This window comes from Hesperophylax consimilis, chromosome 12, assembly GCF_061612785.1.
Source record: "Hesperophylax consimilis isolate HC1 chromosome 12, BYU_Hcon_1.0, whole genome shotgun sequence".
Lineage (NCBI taxonomy): Eukaryota > Metazoa > Arthropoda > Insecta > Trichoptera > Limnephilidae > Hesperophylax > Hesperophylax consimilis.
The window spans coordinates 303,686-323,024 of NC_142847.1; the positions used below are offsets into that span (position 1 = coordinate 303,686).

A 19,339-nucleotide genomic window follows, 5' to 3' on the forward strand; every position below is an offset into this window, starting at 1 on the left:
CCAACGCGATTATTGTCGGTTTTCGTGCACACATTAAAAGATCTTGGTGGGTTGTCTTGTTCCTCAGACAGACATATAGTAACATATTTTGTAATTAATGAATAGAGACAGGGTTGTAACAACTATTGTTTTGGCATCTGCAATGCTGTGTTTTGGTAGTTCCACCTCACATATTATACAAAATACTGTACCGATCAAGATACGATGATCAGGTAAACAGTTTTGCTAAGGCATATAATATATCTATAAAAATCATTGTGATAAAGGTTTAAATACAAAAACATCGATTGGATAGTGACTAATTGCTTGGCAAAACTCGTAAATGACAGTGACGGATCCTTTCACAATTGTGATTAATCTTTTATTCAAGGTCTTTCATTCATTTTTTGACGATTTAGTACAGTCTCAAAATATTATTTCTTTTCAAATGGCAACTATCGGTGTGAAATCGGAGGTACGAAAATATGTTCGTGTAAAGCGAAAAAATTTCGTATGTGTCCCGATATGTGGATCGGTATGAAAAAAATAGTATCGTGTAAAGCAGGTTTAAAGGTCCATGTAAACATAACAGTAGATGCATAGATAATACCACTCATAGATGTGAAATCAACTCGTTGGAGGCGAGACGCCACCCCTTCCATCTTTACTAGATGGGATATAGTTGATTTATGGCGATGGGCACAATCGATGAATCGATCTTTTTGACCATCGAAATATTTCGATTAATTGTCATGATTGTCATGAACAAGGCTTCGATAGTGTGGAACTCTCTCTGTTCTACATATAAATCAAACATATAAAGATACCAGAAAAAGTTTTTGAAATGTGTTTCTTATCACATGCGAAATGGTGAAAACGATGCCTCCATGAACCTTGCCGAGATATTAGAGACCTGTAACGCTTTATAAGATAATTCATCATTTTACTGATAGCCCGTACCTATTACAAAGTAGAAATTTCAGACGTCCGTTAAATCTCCGGACACATTTTATATGCCTAAGAGCAGTGGCGGACTAAGCCCGTCAGAGGCCCGGGACGGCAGAGATGAATGAGGCCCCACCCCTAGTTTAAAAAATTGATGTAATTTTACAAGATTTTTATTCGGTTCACATTTGTATGTATATGTGTTTTTTTTCATTTAGTTAAAATGTTGCAAGCGAAATTTAAATACGGATATGTACGAGGAAACTAAAATTCAAATCGATTCGCAAAAAAAAACATCCGATTTGCACCAAGTCTTTAACTGTTTGAAAATCCAGTCACTAAGGCCAGGGCCGTATTATGCGTAAGGCAGTGTAGGCAACTGCCTAGGGGCCCCGCATCGGGTAGGGCTCCCTAGGGTAAAGGGGCCCCGAGACGAGCATTGCCTAGGGGCCCCGAAATGTTTTATCTGGCCCTGGCAGGGCCGTATTGTCCATTAGGGCATAATGATTAGGCAGTGTAAGCCACTGCCTGTGGGCCACGCATCGGCTAGGGGCCCCTAGGGTAAAGGAGCCCCGATACGTGTATTGCCTAGGGGCCCCGACTATGACACCACATAAGGATTTTTTTATAAAGGGCCCCCATTCTATTTTTAAAATTTTTATGATCGATTAAAATTTTCCATAAAAAACGAAAATAAAATTCGCTGGTCCCCATAGACATATGATATTCATATGTCTGTGCTGGTCCCCCATTTTTTCTTTTTTTTAGATATCAAAATTCCGCCTACATGGTGTCAGAGACACTGGATTTTCGAATGGTTTTTTTTTTATTTTTATATATTAACTCCACACAGGAGGCCCTGAAGAAAATAATTTCCCTCAGGGCCTATGTCATCTTTGGGGATGCTGTGTGGAGGGTCTTTTTGTGGAGAGGAAGGAGTGAACATGGGTCTTGAAGAGTCCCATGTTGTAGGAGGGAGGAAACACAGAGGCCGGCAGTTCGTTCCACAGCCGAGCTGTTGAACTTAAGAACGAATCGTAGAACGTAACGTTTAAGAACTGTTTGAAAATTCAGTCACTATGGCCAGGGCCGTATTATACGTAAGGCAGTGTAGGCAACTGCCTAGGGGCCCCCATCGGGTAGGGGCCCTGGAATGTTTAATCTGACCCTGGCAGGGCCGTATTGTCCACTAAGCAGTGTAAGCCACTGCCTTGGGGCCACGCATCGGCTAGGGGCCTCAAGGGTAAAGAGGCCCTAAAACCATACAAACTGTTTCAAACGGTTTCAGATAAAATGATCTATCTCCGTCAATTTTTCGAATTTCTTTAAAACATTTTGTGAGAGCATTCTTAATAAGTGCATCTTTTAAAAAATTAAATTAAAAAAAGTTAATACATTTTTTAACAGTGTCCTGGTGCCTTAAAGCCTTGTTTAGGATTTGATCAAGGGAACATGGAGGCGTTTGGGGGCCCCCCAGGACCGGAGGCCCGGGGCGGGCCGCCCCCTCCGCCCCTACCTTAGTCCGCCACTGCCTAAGAGCAAGACTAATTATCTTGAAAATGTATTTATAACAAGAAGCTGTAGCACCTTTTATAGATTATGCTCAGAGATTGATTTGTTTAACACGAACCTTACAAAATATTCTTTAAAAAATAACATTCGGTCAATCGAATACACCAGAAAACTAAATATTTTATTGATAATTTTTATATCACCACTCATTTTCTCCTCCTCTGCTTTCAGTTTGACTTGAAAAAAGGGTTTGAATAGTGGAATAACAGCACCATTGAATAATATCAGTTTTAATTTAATAACAACACTTTCTCTAATCATCATTATGTATTGATACCCACTCCATGTTTAAATGTAAACCGTGAAAATATAAAACACTTATTTTATATGTAAGTAGCATCAGACCTGCTTATATTATATTGTTATGTATTTTTTTTTCATTAATTTGTTCTTAAATTTTTAATGTCGTTATTTTATTGGTCAATAATTCCTGACCCTGTAAAATATGAATGTATACAGACTGTTTATAACGCAAATAAAAAAACCAAATTCAGTTTAAAAAAAATCGATTCTGTCAAAAATCATTTGAAACCACAGCCGTCACGTCATTGGTCAGAATTCATCGATATTAAAGCAGTCACGTCATTGGTCAGTATTCATCGATTCACTCGGATTGCTTACCCCCTCCCATCTATGTCTTTAATATCATGTTCACAACAAATACAAAATTATTGTCCAAATAATCCAGAGGCTTCGAAATATAAATGACCGGTGCCAGTAGAGTTCTCCTTATGCCCTGACTTATTAGGTCTATTGAGGTATTATTGCTTAGGTCTAAGGAATTTTGAATGGATCATCAAGAAAATAAAGGTATTATAATTGTAAGTTGCTGATGCAGTATTCCAAGAATCATCAAATAATATTTGTTTTGACGACACATTGCGAAATATTGTTTGTTTTAAATTTCCTTGTTAGACAAAGAATTTGATTATGAAATTTGACCTTGATTGTTATCAATAATAATTATTAGTGTCAGCCAATAAAAAAAGTAGAGCAAAATTGGGTTATTCAGTTGTTACTTAGAAATCAATTAAGATGGTGGTGTTAAAACATAACTTTAAGTTCTTCCTCGGTGCAGTGTTTTTATTTTCTTTTTGTGAGGCTTGGGATCTATCACACCTCGGTATCACAAATTATTCACTGCATCATGTGTCCATTTTAAAAAACCGCGCTTATTTGTCAATAAAGATAATAGACGGACTCAAAAATAAAGTTTATCCAACTCTGATAGATGCGCCGTGGCCAGAAAATGATAGTATTTTTTTCAAAGCGCGAGCTTTTCCCTCCAAGGATTTTCATCACCACAGGAATTGTAAATACTTGCAACAAGTCATAAGTACAGATGTGGATATACATGGAAGATTGTGGGTTTTAGATGAAGGATCTAAGGATTCAACTTGTTCTGCAAAGTTGATGGTTATCAATATGTTTGCAAGCCTCGTTGTTCAAGTGTATCATCTTGACGAAAGAGATTTGAAATTCTCCAGCGTTCTGGCTGATCCAACGCTTTCGCAGGAGAAGCAAAGTGCTTATATCGGAGTCTCCAATGCAAATGTCCTCTTTGTATGTAAATTAGGAGAAGATGTGTGTAACGAGTATATTCTCAGTGAAGAGAGAGACAATGTAACAAATAGTAATACTGTCCTCGTGTCTACTGAACAAATTGCTATTTCCAAGTATGACTACACTCTTTACATTACCTCACCTAAATTCTTGCCTCTTTTTGAAATTTCGTTGGATTTGTTGAGATCACAATATCGAGAGGTTTGTATTTGATTGGTAATGTTCATTATAATCTAAAATAATTAAATTAACGCCATCTATGAACGCGTAGATTGTAACCAATGTTACATTTAACCTTAATTATACTAATATCTTATTGGAAGGAATGATGGAATAATTTTATTTTTATTTTCAGAATACTATTGTACAAGTAGAGGCACATTACCAAGGGGACAAACTTGGTCCATCGAAAGGTTTATTATTTGATTCTGGAAATGGACTCAGCTATTATCTTCCTCGAGACTTTGCCATTGTTCGTTGGGATAACAGGTAAATATCATTAAATTTATTCAATGCCCGTGAGCTAGTATACTGTTAAAAACTTTAAAAGTGCACAAATTCATATTTAAAGTGTCAAACATTTTAAGAAATATCTGCCCTTACTTCGCCAGGACGAAAGTTTAAGTAAAAAAGATTATGTTTGTAGCACTTTAGTATGTTTCATTTTTAAACCAGTTATGCCAAGCCACGATGCCTACTTTTTTACAAACATTAACATTTGTATAATTCCAGGAAACCATTGGGAGCAGAGGGCCACAGTGTATTGTTGCAGTCATTTGAACTACTTCCAGATGTGACGCAGCTGTTTTCAGATCAACAAGGAAACATATGGGCTCTTCTGAACAAATCTACCACATCTGACAACACCCACTTCTCCAAAAACCGATTCAAAAGCATCAATTTCAAAAAACACCCGCTTCCAACGTGTGTAAAAATCTACAACTACGATCAATTCTACTAGTGAGTAAATAGAGTAATAGTAGAAGTATTATCTGATACTGATGACAGCTACTTCCCGTTATGAAGTATTAAGAATTGTTTATAAAGATAGTGATATATGTTCTAATAAAATAAACCAGCTGACCAAATGCCTACACCGTGTAGTTCTTTATTAATCAATGGTGCTGATCCGCACGCAACTAGCAACTACCATAAAGTGTACAGGCCTTCACATCAATGTTCAAGTATTGATCAACTTACTTGCTAACCAACTAGGAGCGGCTCAGAACGTTGTGCGTGAGTCGTGTGGAAGGAACCATCGAAGAAGATTATATTATCAACTCTCAAAGACATATCAAACAGATAAAGAGGTAACGATCAGAACTCTTCAGTTCTTTATTTATATCTTTCTCCTATAGTGGAATTAAATACTTTCTCCTATAATAAGTGGAAACAATACAAAGTCAACATTTCCAGTAAATATTCCCATATTATTGATACATGGTATTTATCCATAAACATTTTTATATGTATGTTCACAAGTAAAAGCAACAAGTTCAGGAAGATTATACCAACTTTATACTAATGGTTCATTTCAATGTGTAATATGTAACCTAACCATCACGCCGTTTCCCCTCAGGGGTAGGCAGAGAGTATGGACCGCCAAACAACTCAGTCTTGGCACACACTCCTTGCCTCATTCACATTCATACATCGTCTCATACATACTTTTCTATTATTCTGACTCTTCAGATGGCCCGACTCGAGTATCTGATTCACTTGATCGTACCATGTCTTCCTAGGGTTCAAATTTGCGTCATACATTCTCCTTACTTTGCTCATTCGCTCTACATGCTTGAAACCATCTAAGCGTCTCTTTCTTAATCTTACACATTACGCTTACATCAGCCATGCACTCTTTGCGGATCTCCACATTTCTCACACGATCATACATGACTACACATATGCCTCAGGGATCTCATTTATACAACATTCAGTCTACTTTCAGCCTTCCTCTGCTAGTTCCATGCTTCACTGCAATACATCAGTGTAGGTACTAGCACTCCATTGTGGACTGCTAACTTCGCTTCTTTGGACAATTTTTTGTTAACGCCAACTGCGTTCAGTCCTTTATTAATGGAGTTACCTGCATTTACTCTTCTTGTAAACATACTTGCTAAATACACAAACTCGTCCACCTGCTCCAAGTATTCCTCATTCACAGTTGCGAATATTGCACACTGTTTTCATACTCTCTTTCACACACTATTACTATTACTACTTTAGACTTACTTACATTCATCATTAACTCATTATTTATACATACTTTGTTCATTCTACACACGAGAGACTGCAGATCTTCCATACTGTTAGCAATCAGCACTGCATCATCAGCATATTTAATATATAGTACACCATTAGTACACTATTATTATTATTAGGATATAAAACATGATGCTTTTACCATATATGGCAATTTCTCATTCAAACAACAAATTTCCAAACTAAAAGGGACAATCTAGTGGGAAATTCCGCACTAACAAAGCATTTCCTACAAAAATAAATTTTGTTGTCGATTGAAGTACTTGTACATATTGAATTATTTGACGGGTTGGAAATAAGCCAACGTAGCTCAGTGGTCCAGAGCATCTGACCGGACATCAGAAGGTGCGAGTTCAATTCCAGTCGGCGGCATTTATTTTTATTTTGTAATATTTTCTAGTGATTAAGTGCCCTATATAGTCGGTTCCATAGTCTACGCATTTGAGTCTGAAGGTTGAGGGTTCGATTCTCGTAAAGCACCAAATATACATAAGGTTTTCATTTTGTTCATCGGAGGTACCCGGTCTCGATGTTGTAATGTCGATTGCTTAGTTTGATAAACCTTAAATTAATCCTATTAAATATATCATGTGAAGTGTAAACGAGGCATGAAGTTTGGTAAATATTTTGGGAAAGTGAGAAAAATATATTAATGCCAGTTCATAAAAGAGTATTTATTAGATGTTAAATTATTTTGTTTATTTGAATATGAACTTCTTTAAGCTTATTTAACCAATTTGCTGTACCACACATTACCTAGACTATTGACATTCTGTTGTCAAGTCAACGAGCTGTTGCATGGCTCCAAAAGTCTTCTCTTCATCATAGTAATCTTGGTACGTAGACTCCAGTACTTTGTAGCATTTAAACCTGTCAACCACCACTGCTGTCGGGATGAAGCAGTCTTCGCTGGTGTAGATGGGGGTCAATGACGTGGCGTCGAATGGTTTGGTCGTGTCCCAAACGTAAATGTCGGAATTGTCTTGGTAACGGAAGAATATTTTTGTATACTGGTTCGTGCCGAGGAATATCATAGGTCCGGTTTTTTGCCCCACATCTGAAAATTTGACAATTAGAAATATTAAACCTTTGCTCTGAACTAAAAACAATTTTTAATTGTGCTAAAGGAACAGAATTGCCTTCTGATTTGGGTAAAGTTTCCTTGCCACTTACTTCTTCAGGGGAGATGGTAAAAGATGCATTAAAGTTGAAAAGATCTTGTGCTGCCATGTGGGATACTATTAGTATGAAGTGACGAAAGGTTTCGCTTCAATCTAAATATGCTCAATTATTAAAATAACTCAAACTAAGAACCTGTTTTGTTTGTGATGGAAACATCTCCCCCTATGTAAATAGTTGTTTCTTATACTAATTAAGTTGAAACAAAGCATTATTTCAATATTTAGCAGTAAGTGGAGTAAGGAAACGGAGATGATTATTTTATTCTTAAAGTAAAATCCTGAATATGTTATGATAAGTGCAGAATTTCATGGAATAAAAACTCCCAAGTAAACATCATCCTATTACTTGTGTAGTTTAAATGTATTTTTTATAGTTGCTATAAAAATACATTTTTAAGTTTGAAGGTTAAGTTTCAGACTTTCAGTTTTGTCTTGTTTGAAATTTTCTTTACAATAATATCCATTGTATTTTTGAATTGGTTTCAAACCAGCTTTGGTCGCGTGGTTTGCCTCCAGCTTGTCGAAATGTTACCACGATTTTATGTTAGGGCAAGTCTATCAATATAGAGATGTCTATGGCTCTTGCCCTAGAATAAAGTTAAATGAGAGATATGTCTGACAAATGTTTTATCGTAAAATTAAGGCATTCAAAATTACCTTCAATTTTTCCGTCTGCATCCCCTCTCTTCAGATATTGAGTATCAATAGAAACCAAACGGGGACCATTCAGGTAGGTAATGTAGAGAACTGCTTGTTCAGTTGGCAAACGCGCTATTGCCATGTACATAACATCCTGGGGACATGGTGTGGGGGCCACGTCCTGGGGGAGAGAGACTCGGAAGCCTGAATCTTGGTCAACGTTGTAAACAAGCACCTGACGATTCTTGGCATCACTTATATATCTGTAAACAAAATTTTTAACCAATTTAAAAATAGTAGCAGCCGGTAAGATATTTTAACTATCGTATAGAGTGTACATGTCCGCCGTAAGCAATACAAGTGGAGGTAGTATTGTCGCCAGGTGTGTGGGTAGTATTCAAGAGTGAACCAGCAAAAAAGCGCGATGCCAATAACTTCTAAAATTGCCACAAAATTGAGGACCGAAAGTTTGTTATAGGCATCCATAATTATTATTGTCAATGCTCACTACTCTGTGTTGTCTGTTTGGATATGCCAGCTGTCACAGTTAAAAAGGTTGTCAAGGCAATTGCATGGTACAAACACTACAAACGTATTTATCGTACGATAACTAATATACTCATGTTCAAACGGAAGAGAAAAGAATACAAAACAAAAGCAACCGACAGAATGCAGTGTTACCAGCATCAGATCATCAAATGTTTCAACAATACGGAGTCTGTTAAAAACTCATAGAGGTGAAAGGAATGTATATTAAGAAAATAAACAACTTACAAATGTGCTTTTCCATCAATGTCGTAATCAGCTATGAGATGCTGCAAACGTGATCCTGGCTCAGCCAAGTGGGACAGGCTGATGGTCCTGAGGATCCTCCCGCTGACTAGAGAAATGCAGACCACCTTTGGCTGGCATAACTGCTCAGGTAACTCCATATTGTTAACAATCCCGGTGTCAAGAACCCACAGTAAACCCTGCAATCATTTTGTTTATTTATTTGTAAAAGAACGTATATAAGTATACAATAGAGGTACATTAGATTTTTAGGTTAAAGATTAAAATAATACCGTAGGTAACAGTTTCGAAACTCTTTTTCTGATTTTTTTTTATTTGGAAACATTATGGGGTATTGTCTTATTTTTTAAAAGTTAAACGGATATTTAAAAAACTTAAATCTTAGCCACTCGAGTATGGAGATCATTGTAGTTTTATAGTACTAGTACAAACCATGGTAAATGTAAAAAAAATAGGGACAAGCTTAATTTACACACATTTATACATACACATTTTTCTTAAAAACACTTTGTATCAGTTAGATAATAAAGAGAAATGAGTATTTCTGTTTCCAGAAATGGGAAATAATGCATTTTAGTAGGTATTTCGTTAAAAATACGGATAATTTGATTTCTTTTCTTTGTCATGCTTTAACATATTAATACAGTGGAACCTTTCATAACGAATTTAATTCGTTCCAGAATCTTAGTTGTTATGTGAAACACTCGTTAAGCGAAACAAATTTTCCCATATAAATCAATGTAAAATACTATATTGCCTTCCATGCCCAAGAAATACTACATTTTTAACGTTTATTCAAATAAAATTACATACTTATTATAAATTGTTAAGAACCGTAACAACCTGTAATGCAATTTCGATTTGCAAAAAACAATAAAAAAAATCGAAATAACTAGTTTATTTTTTAATTTATGACAAATTATTCATTCTTTTTACTAAAAAGCTGTCTAGAGACATTTGTTTTTGCTGACGCTGAAAAATTTGGTGAAAATGTGACACAGCATCATCATTGAATAAATTTGTAGAACGCAAAGCACCTTCTTATTAGGGTGATGCTTCTCAATGTAAGATGCAACAGATTCCCATGCTTATAGCATTTCTCTTATTGCGCCAGAAGATTGTTGCTCTGCTACTTCCTTCCTCATCCATTAACAAACTCTCCTCCATAACTTCTTGCTCTGAAACACAATGCAACTCCATAAGCTCTTCGGTGGTCAACTATTGACTGTGCTCTTCCACAAGCTCATCAACATCGTCGTTATCCACCTCCAGCCCCATGGTATTGGCCAAAGACACAATCCACGGGTACTGTTTCAAACCCCTCAAAATCACATTCGACAACGCTCTTTGGCTTCTTCCAAGCACGAGTGAGGGTCCTCTTGGTAAAACCTTTGCACGCCTTGTCAATCATCTTGAGGCAAGTAACGATGTGAAAGTGATCTTTGCAAAATTGTCTGAGAGTGTGACTTGTCCCTTCAGTCACCTCAAAACAACGTTCAGAGAGTGTTATAGTGGAGAGTTTCTTAAAGTTAAAAATAAGCTCCAAGTAACGGAGTGGTGTTGCATCTATCTTCTTCATTTTATCCTTGTTCTTGAGGATAGTGCAATTCGTTGATGTAGACCGATTGAATGTACTCACTAAATCAGCTACGCTCATACCTTGTTCTCGCTTTCCAAAAAAAATTACAAATAATGTCTGAGCCCAAGTTTGGAAAAATGTGTGATCACATGCGACACTAACGTGCTAGTGGAATGAGTGCTAACCGGAGACTGAGGCACTGGCGCAGAAGTCCCGGCTCACAAGTGAGTGACGTGAAGAAGGGACTTTCCCTTTCTGCGTCACTCGTAATGCGAAATGTCGCTCATTAAGGAAGTATTTTTTTTTATCGAAGGAAGCAAACACTTTGTGATGTGACATTATATATTAAAAAAATATTACCTCACTCGTGTCTGTTATTTTATTTCTATCTCCTTCACTCATTGTTTTATTTTCTTCTATGTATATGTGTCTGTATGAAAATAACTTTAGTTGATATAATAAGCCCTGACGAAGCTTGAGGTAAGCGAAACCTGGTTGGCTGTTAATATTAATTCATAATAAAAGTGGTGTTTTACAAAGTGTATTTTTTCATTTAATAAGTATTTTTTTCATTATCTGTTTTTCTCATTATAGGAGGTGCTCGTTATGAGAGGTTCCACTGTAAAAATAGTTTTTTTTTAAACTTATTTATTAATTAAGCCCAAACTAAGAACTTAATAACCTATTTTAAGATCATAGGTTCAAATTTTGGGTTAAATAAGAGAAGAAATCAAACTACCCCCAAAATTTTCACATCTATAACAATGGTCGCCAAGTGAAAAATCGATTTTAATTTTAAAGAGATATCTATTAAAACGCATTATTTTCTATTTCCGGAACTATAAAGTGCATATTAAGCGTGTTCCTATATATTGAGATGACAAAGGAAAAATAAAATGAAAGTTTTACCAAAATATCCAAATGCATGTCAACAGCATTCTGAATAACTTGGCAGTTTCCCTTTTCGTGATCCTCCAGGGATGGGTATGGAGTGAATCTCGTAGTTCTTTTCTTCGATCTGGCGTCGTACATGACTAAAGACGCAGGTACCCCCGATTTACATCTGAAATTAATTCATGACACATAACAGCTTTCTCAAGGTTTAAATGGCAAAACCAAGATAGTTCCAAGGAAAAACATAAATATAAACAGTACGGTCCAAGTGATAAATACTTCTTGAAAGATGATGATTCTACATCATATTCTGACAAAATTAAATATTAGAACTTGTTTTGTTTTAACACTTAGCGAGACGATTGCTTTGAAAGGTGTTTTTTTTGTATTTTTGCAATGTACATATCAAAGAAGCCATTTATTGCGTGTAGACTGTAGAATATTTGAAAGTAACGCACGCTTTTAGCAAATAAAAATAATATTTAAAAATTAAGAAAATTTGCGTTATGCCATTTTTCCTGTCATATTCTGGAAGTGACAGAAAGGTAGCAATAAGGAATTCCAGTCAATTAAAAAAATATATATATGATGGTTTTTTTTAATAAATGTCGATTTCATAGTTAAAATAATTTTAATAAGTGTGCATTTTTCAAAGCCCGCCAAAATGATAAAAATCTGAAAGGGTGTTCGTGATGTCGTACGCACCTCGGTTTTGTCGGTTAACAATCAAACAGTATGAAATCAATCCCAATTTAAATATTTTGTAAGATTTCCAAAACACATGAATTCATTATAAATAATTTATCTACCGCAGTGGCAACCCTTGTGTAATAAATACACATGGCCGGCCGACCCGTGAGGTAATGGTGTAAGTTCTGTCGAAATCTGCCGACCAATCACAGGGCGTTTAGTTCTCTTACAGTTTTAATAATTTTTAAATGACGATTTATTAATTCTATGTTTACATAATTATATAATAATAATATTTGGATGATTTGTTTAGCGCCATTCATATTAACTATCAGCGTTTGATGATCTATATAAATATATAATGTTTTTTAAGCCATCAGGTTCCTTATTAACAAGAGATGGTTTTAAAAGAATTTCTTACCTCGGTGTGAGTAAGATCAGTTTGTCATGCTTCACAACGCCTTTGATTGCCAATATGCTCTTGGGAATATATTCGCCAGTGTCCTTGTAGAGTTTCCTGACGCTCTCTGACGGGAAGGAAAGAGCTTCCCCGCTCCAGGAGATGGGTTGTGACGGGAAGCAGTGAGCGCTGCTCAAGGCCACCCCTAGTGACATCAGCACTACGAGAGTTAGCATCTGTTGGGAGATTACACCACATTTTAAAATTATAATCTTTTTAAATGCCTTATTTTATCTGCGTAGATCAGGTTAAATATTTGGAGTAATATTTTACATTAATGTATACTCTGAGGCCGCCTGCAGACAAGGGACTTTAGTTGCAGCCCTAGTGTCGCTTCGCTCGTGTGCGCGCCTCAATATACTGTAATTGATTTTTATGCCCGCAACTTTTGCAAAGTAATTGTCGCCACAACTTAAGTCTCTCATCTGCGGACAGTCTTACAGGTAATTTTTTACCATTGGCGCATTTTTTTAAAAAGAAAGAAAAACATTCCCGGGTTACGAATGACCTGACAATATTTGAAAATTTTCTACTACCTCCACTGGTAAGCGGAAAATATTACTTGTGTCGTGATGGAGGACTTAGCAAGCCGAGGAATCAAATGCACGTCGCCTGTTTGGGAACCAAACGCGATGCCAATACAGCATCTGATCGGTCGGTATCAATTATAATAATAATAATGAGAACTCACCATTTATCTTGCAAAAAATTAATTAATTACCAACGGTAAAAAGATTATTAACACCATCAGACTTGTCTGTTGAATATTTTATAGCCTACTGGCTTCAGCACAAAAGGAGACACAAATATATAAGATTTTAAAAATTAGACAGCACTTTTTCGGTACATGACTTTTCAAGGTTTCATATGGGACATGTGATTTATAAGCTGTTATGTTTTGTTTATTATTTTAAAAAAGTCCGACTCGGCTGATTCGCAATGAGATTATTAATTTCCTTATAAACTTCCTTATAAGACTATATATTTACACAAAAGTGCCAATTCAGGAAAACAAAACAAGTTCCTTCATTTCCTGTTAACAAAATATTTTTCCATATTTGCCAATACTCGGTGGCTCTCTCCTATCCGAAGCCCGCAGTTCTCTTCAGCTCGTTAGCTCATCTGATGTGCGGGGGACCTCTGCTTCTCTTTCCCAACCAATGAAAGGTGCTGACTACCCAAATAATAACCCACTAATAATTTGACGTGTTCATTATCATATAAATATATGAGGAAGATATGTCACCGATCTATGGCCAAATTACAGGGACTACCAAAGCGTGGATGCAATTTGTAGTAGTCTGGTGAATCATTTTGGCGACACTTTTGTGTGCGCCCATCTGCCTCGTTTGTATCAGTATCCAGTTAATACTGGAGTAATAAATAAGAAATATATCTGACAATACTATTACTATTGCAAATGCAGGCTCTATTTATCCAATGATATTTCACAAATAATCAACGATATACACGCAAATAGCTAGTTACATTCAGAGAAATGGTGTTGTAACAGCATACTTAAACACTGGCGAATAAGAGGTTAAAGAAAAGTATTTGTTTCATTTAATTAGTGCACTTTACCCCAAGTCACCTTTTATGTCAGAAAGAGGGGTTACAACGGAGTTCATAGGATCAATGAACATGTTTACCTTGAAGCTGGTACTGAGCTCTGGGTAGTACTGGCAGGCTCACAACGCAGCAGGGCCAGCTGCTCGGTGCCGAGCTTGTGCGAGTTGGAGCGACTGCAACTAATCATGTCTGCCTTGTACTGGTCCACCACAATGTACTCGACGCTGATACTCCATAGTCGCGCAGGCCTGTGGCGCCGGAAGTGCGGTCGACGGGCCTCGGAGCTCCAGGCCCGCCCAGAGGAGTCACGCACCCCCCGAAGCTGCCAGCGTGCTGCTGCTTGCTCTGCAAAAGACATCCGGAAGCTCAGAACTCAGAATTAAAAAATTTTACTGTGTTATTACTGTATTCTATCAGCAACATTAGAAAAATTATGTAATTTTTTGAGTTATTAAAAAATCCAACAGAAGCTTAAAAAGCCAGTGTAACAAAAGAACAAAAACATAGCTTTGTGAAAGAATAATAAATAGTTTATTATTGAACAACAAAAGAAGAAAAGAGGGGATTCAAAATTCCAGCCATGTAGATAAGTTTGGAATGTTGTATTAAATTAAATTTCTCTACATAAATAAAATGTAAATGTTCGTTTGTTCAAAATCATAAATCTCCGAATGTTCTTCATCGAAAGCTTTGAACTGTTGACACAACGTTGCATTCGAATGCACATTACCTCTATTATATAGATGTCACCTTATTTAACATTAACCCCACACCTGAGGAAAATAATTCATCTTTGGGGATGCTGTGTGGTGGTTTTTTTTTAGGGAAAGGAAGGAGAAGTTCTGGAAAGGAAAAGGGAATGAGGGGTGAGTAGGAATCTAGGGATCAGTGTGTCCAGGAGTGATGGACGTATATTGTATATACAGGGTGTATCGGCACGTACCTGACAAACTTTAACCAGCTATTCCTTAGCACATTTGGAGTAAAAAATGTTTTAGGCACTTTGCTGTCCGGTAACGTTTTTTTTAAATAAAAAATTTATTATTCATATTTTCACCACATATCACCACTGTTTTATCCTTTGTCAAAGTTTTAAAACCCATCTGGCAAATATTTTATTCGAATTCCGTTGAATAATGCACGTGTGTACCTATATTGGCGCACTTTTACAAGCACAGCGAAATGGCACGGCACCATTCGTCTCATTTTTAACTATTATTATTTAATGTGTGCGAAAGAGCGAAGACGCTTTTTGACATACTTGCTTATTATAACAGCTGTTGAACACGAAACGCAATGACAGTGATGTAGTGTGGAAATTTTTTTTTTTTTTTGTTTTTAATTGAAAAAAAATGCTACCGGACAGCAAAGTGCCCATAACATTTTTTACTTCAAATGTGCTAAGGAATAGCTGGTTAAATTTTGTCGGGTTAGTGCCGATACACCCTGTATATGTATATCCCTCCCACTGCGGCGCAAGGTGATGGGTCGAGAATCCAGGTGGAGGTTTGGAAGGGTTGTCCCAAACCAGCCTCTCCCGATCATTCTATTATTTCCAAAAGGATTCCAAGGAAGGGAAACCAGGAGCTTTCAGTTTGGCCCTGTTTCACATTCATTGTATCACTGTCATTGATCAATTAACCTTCGGAACAAGATTCTAAGGTAAATATTCAGGATTGCTGGCGACCCTTCATACGATTTTTTGGTAAATAAAAAAATGTTCTCCCGAAAAGGAGCGGGAAAAGAGCTAAAATCTATTATTCCACACAATATTTTCAAATCGAATTTCAAGGGACGATTATGGGACGATTCCTCACATTGCTTTTCCAAATCCATGGGGGGGGTATTGCCAGAAAATCATTCCCCACATTATGTAAAATACATGGAGGAGTGGCTAGAAAAAAATAATCCACAATTATCTAATTCACAACGTTTTTTTTTCTCCCCCATTTTTTATTGAAAAATGAACTAGATTATCTTTAAAAAACGAGTGAAGCTAAACCACTTAAAACTTGGAACTAACGGCCTCAATTTAAAATGATTTAGAACTAAATCTAGCTTTAAAGCAACGTAGTTGGCAACACTGATATTGAAATATATACCCAGGGTTGCCCATGCATACACCATAGGTGCTCCAAATCCTCAAATTGGGGAGAACATTAACGAAATAATAGTACATGCTCACAAATTATTGTGATTTTTTTTCGATAATCAAGTCCATAATCCCCGCATTTTCCCACGAAAAATTTCTTCCCACAAAATACCCAAATCTTGAAAAACTTTATTTCCTTAAAGTTCCTTTAATTCTTTAAAAAAATTTCCCGTAATTTAGGGAATCACTAATGAATTAGCATCCCTAGATATACCACCATGCATGGATATACCACCACCAGGGGCCTTAGCATGAGAATCGATCGAACTTAACGATATCGTATTGCTAAGCGTATCTACCGACCATTTTATAACGACTTCCCTAGCATGAGAACACTATTGATATCTCTAACGACATCGATAAGGCAATAAATACAAATCGATATACGCTGGCAATACTGGGACGGAATTGTCTATGAATTGGATAGACGTCAGACGTCAAACGTCAGATTTCAAGCTTGATCATTGTAACCGCCTTGTTTTTTTAATATTTTACGATGTCGCAAGCAATGGTAGCTGGGTAAGTTATTTATTTATCTTTTTATGTGAAAGAATTTCCATTATTATCAAAGAGATATACTTACATTCTATTGTGTCAAAATTTTGAAGTTATTTTTACTAATATTTCAATCATACGCAGTATTTTAAGATATTCAAAATGCTGATATTATGATTTCAGGAAGAGAGTAAGGTCGACGACCAGTCAAATGGACTGCTAACCAGCTATATGGCTGACCATTCGGAGTTCGCCGCTGGAAGGTTTGTGGGACCTCGGGGTTCGGAATTTGGCGGAACAACTGGCAGAATTATGTCCTGCTAAGTCAGACGAGCAGTGGAAAACAGTGAGTATTTGTACCTACCTATACAAACTGGTTGCAGCAAACTTTGCTGACCTTCTAATATAATCTATCATCGAGACACTTGATATAAGACGGTAAATCACTTTTAACCTGACATTATTTTTACATTTTACAGACATGGCGTGACATAGCTTCCCCTTCTCGCCCGAGCAAGAAGAGGAAGCTAACTGACAAGCCAGATGTGGGGGTTCGGATGGTGATGGCGCAGGAGGCTAGTAACGAATCATCCAAGGAGCTTGTGGGAGCTATTAATAAATTCTCCAATATTTTTAAGGTATTTCCTATTTCTCTTCGAATCACTCCCAAATACAGCGCTACACGTGTAAGTTGCCAGATTAAAATATAAAGAAATAGCGTCAATCCATGTTTAGGCCACTGCCAACTTATAAGTGTGGCACTGTACTTTTAAATTAGAATTAAATCTTAGTAGAACAAAATAAAATGCCCAGCTTTGACTTAACTAACTAACTAACCATCACGCCGTTTCCCCGCAGGGGTAGGCAGAGAGGACGGACCGCCAAACAACTCGGTCTTGGCACACACTCCTTGCCTCATTTACATTCATACATCGTCTCATACATACTCTTCTATTATTATTAGCTTTGACTTATTTCATTTATTTATTGTACTATTCCCAATGTACTATTTTTCCATTTTGCGCGGTGGAGTTTTTATTGTTCTGTTTGTTTAGATATTCTTTGTGTTAAAAAAAATTAATAAACATGTAAAATCCAGCTTGGCGAGAAATTCAAAATGAATAAATTAATTTATAATCTTCCTTTTAGTATGTCGACTACCTATTGTTATTTAAATTAAATTAATGAGTTGTTATTTATCATTTCAGAGTTCAATGGATCGATTTGCTGACATTTTTGAGGTATTTCCTGTTCCTTTTTGTAATTATTTGTCAAGGCACCCCGAGACCGGGCAAGATACAGTGTCTACATAGACATGGTGCTTTTCTGGTCTCGTCTCACTGGCACTAATAACTAATTTACTATAGAAGGTAAATTAAGTTAGTAAATTAATGAATTATCATCTCTTGTTTCAGAGATACACGGCAGTGGAACGTGAAAGGGTTTGTTTACTCCAACGACAGTTGGCGAGGTATTTATTTGCTATACATCTATACAGGCTTTTAAAAACATTTAATGTACAAAACTGAACAAATTAAATTAAATATTGCATTATTTAATATGTCACTTGAGAGATTGCGAAGTATGTTCACAAGGGATGGAACACGATTATTAACAATTGTCCTTGGAGAGGCAGAGGTACGATGAAAGTAGAATGAATGAGATCTCTAATAAAACATTTCTAATTCTAGACAAACTCAACCATCGAAACAACCGTCAACATAATTTGCTAACTCGCCCAACTATACGTTGCAGTTGGAGTCGGAGGATGACTGCGATTAGTTTTTAGGTTTTTTTTTATAATTTTCAAGATAATAAGTTTTTTGTATACTTTGTGTGTTAAATTTTTATTTTTATTAACGTTTTGTATGTTCATAATTTTTATGTTTCTTGTGAAAAAGTGAAACTCAACAACAAATGTCATTTTTTTACAATTTAGATACATACAATACAATATTTTAAAGTACGTGTTGTGTAATATTGCATGCAGCACTTTGCATATACATATACTTGATTAGTAGCAGTTCTTCAAACTCTTGCAATGTCTCTGTGAGGCGTGAATTGTTTTTACAATGTAGGTACATACAATACAGTGTTTTAAAGTACTATTGAAGTTCTTTTTGAGAAATATTGCATAGAGCGCTTTGCATATATGTATACTTGATTAGTAGCAGTTCTTCAAACTCTTGCAATGTCTCTGTGAGGCGTGAATTGTTTTTACAATGTAGGTACATACAATACAATGTTTTAAAGTACTATTGAAGTTCTTTTTGAGAAATATTGCATGCAGCGCTTTGCATATATGTATATTTGATTAGAAGCATTTCTTCAAACTCTTGCAATGTCTCTGTGAGGCGTGAATTGTTTTTACAATGTAGGTACATACAATACAATGTTTTAAAGTACTATTGAAGTTCTTTTTGTGAAATATTGCATGCAGCGCTTTGCATATATGAATATGTACTTGATTAGTAGCAGTTCTTCAAACTCTCGCAACGTCTCTGTGAGGCGTGAATTGTTTTTACAATGTAGGTACATACAATACAATGTTTTAAAGTACTATTGAA

General features: G+C 36.2%; 2 protein-coding genes across 2 annotated transcripts; one reads left to right on the forward strand and one right to left on the reverse strand.

The window, feature by feature from the left end:
• The first annotated feature begins 5 nt into the window (after nt 1-5).
• Nucleotides 6-5,203, forward strand: LOC149418947 (uncharacterized). The gene is made up of 4 exons (XM_089637979.1): nt 6-46; nt 3,872-4,260; nt 4,415-4,548; nt 4,792-5,203. Exons 2-4 carry the CDS (start codon nt 3,910-3,912, stop codon nt 5,018-5,020), a joined length of 714 nt encoding a protein of 237 aa, XP_089494105.1. The 5' UTR covers nt 6-46; nt 3,872-3,909; the 3' UTR covers nt 5,021-5,203.
• A 1,879-nt stretch (nt 5,204-7,082) lies between these two features.
• LOC149418948 (protein yellow-like) lies at nt 7,083-14,483 on the reverse strand. The gene is made up of 6 exons (XM_089637914.1): nt 14,220-14,483; nt 12,518-12,732; nt 11,422-11,575; nt 8,916-9,112; nt 8,160-8,404; nt 7,083-7,378 (listed from the first exon to the last, which is right to left on the reverse strand). Exons 1-6 carry the CDS (start codon nt 14,481-14,483, stop codon nt 7,083-7,085), a joined length of 1,371 nt encoding a protein of 456 aa, XP_089494040.1.
• Nucleotides 14,484-19,339: the final 4,856 nt, after the last annotated feature.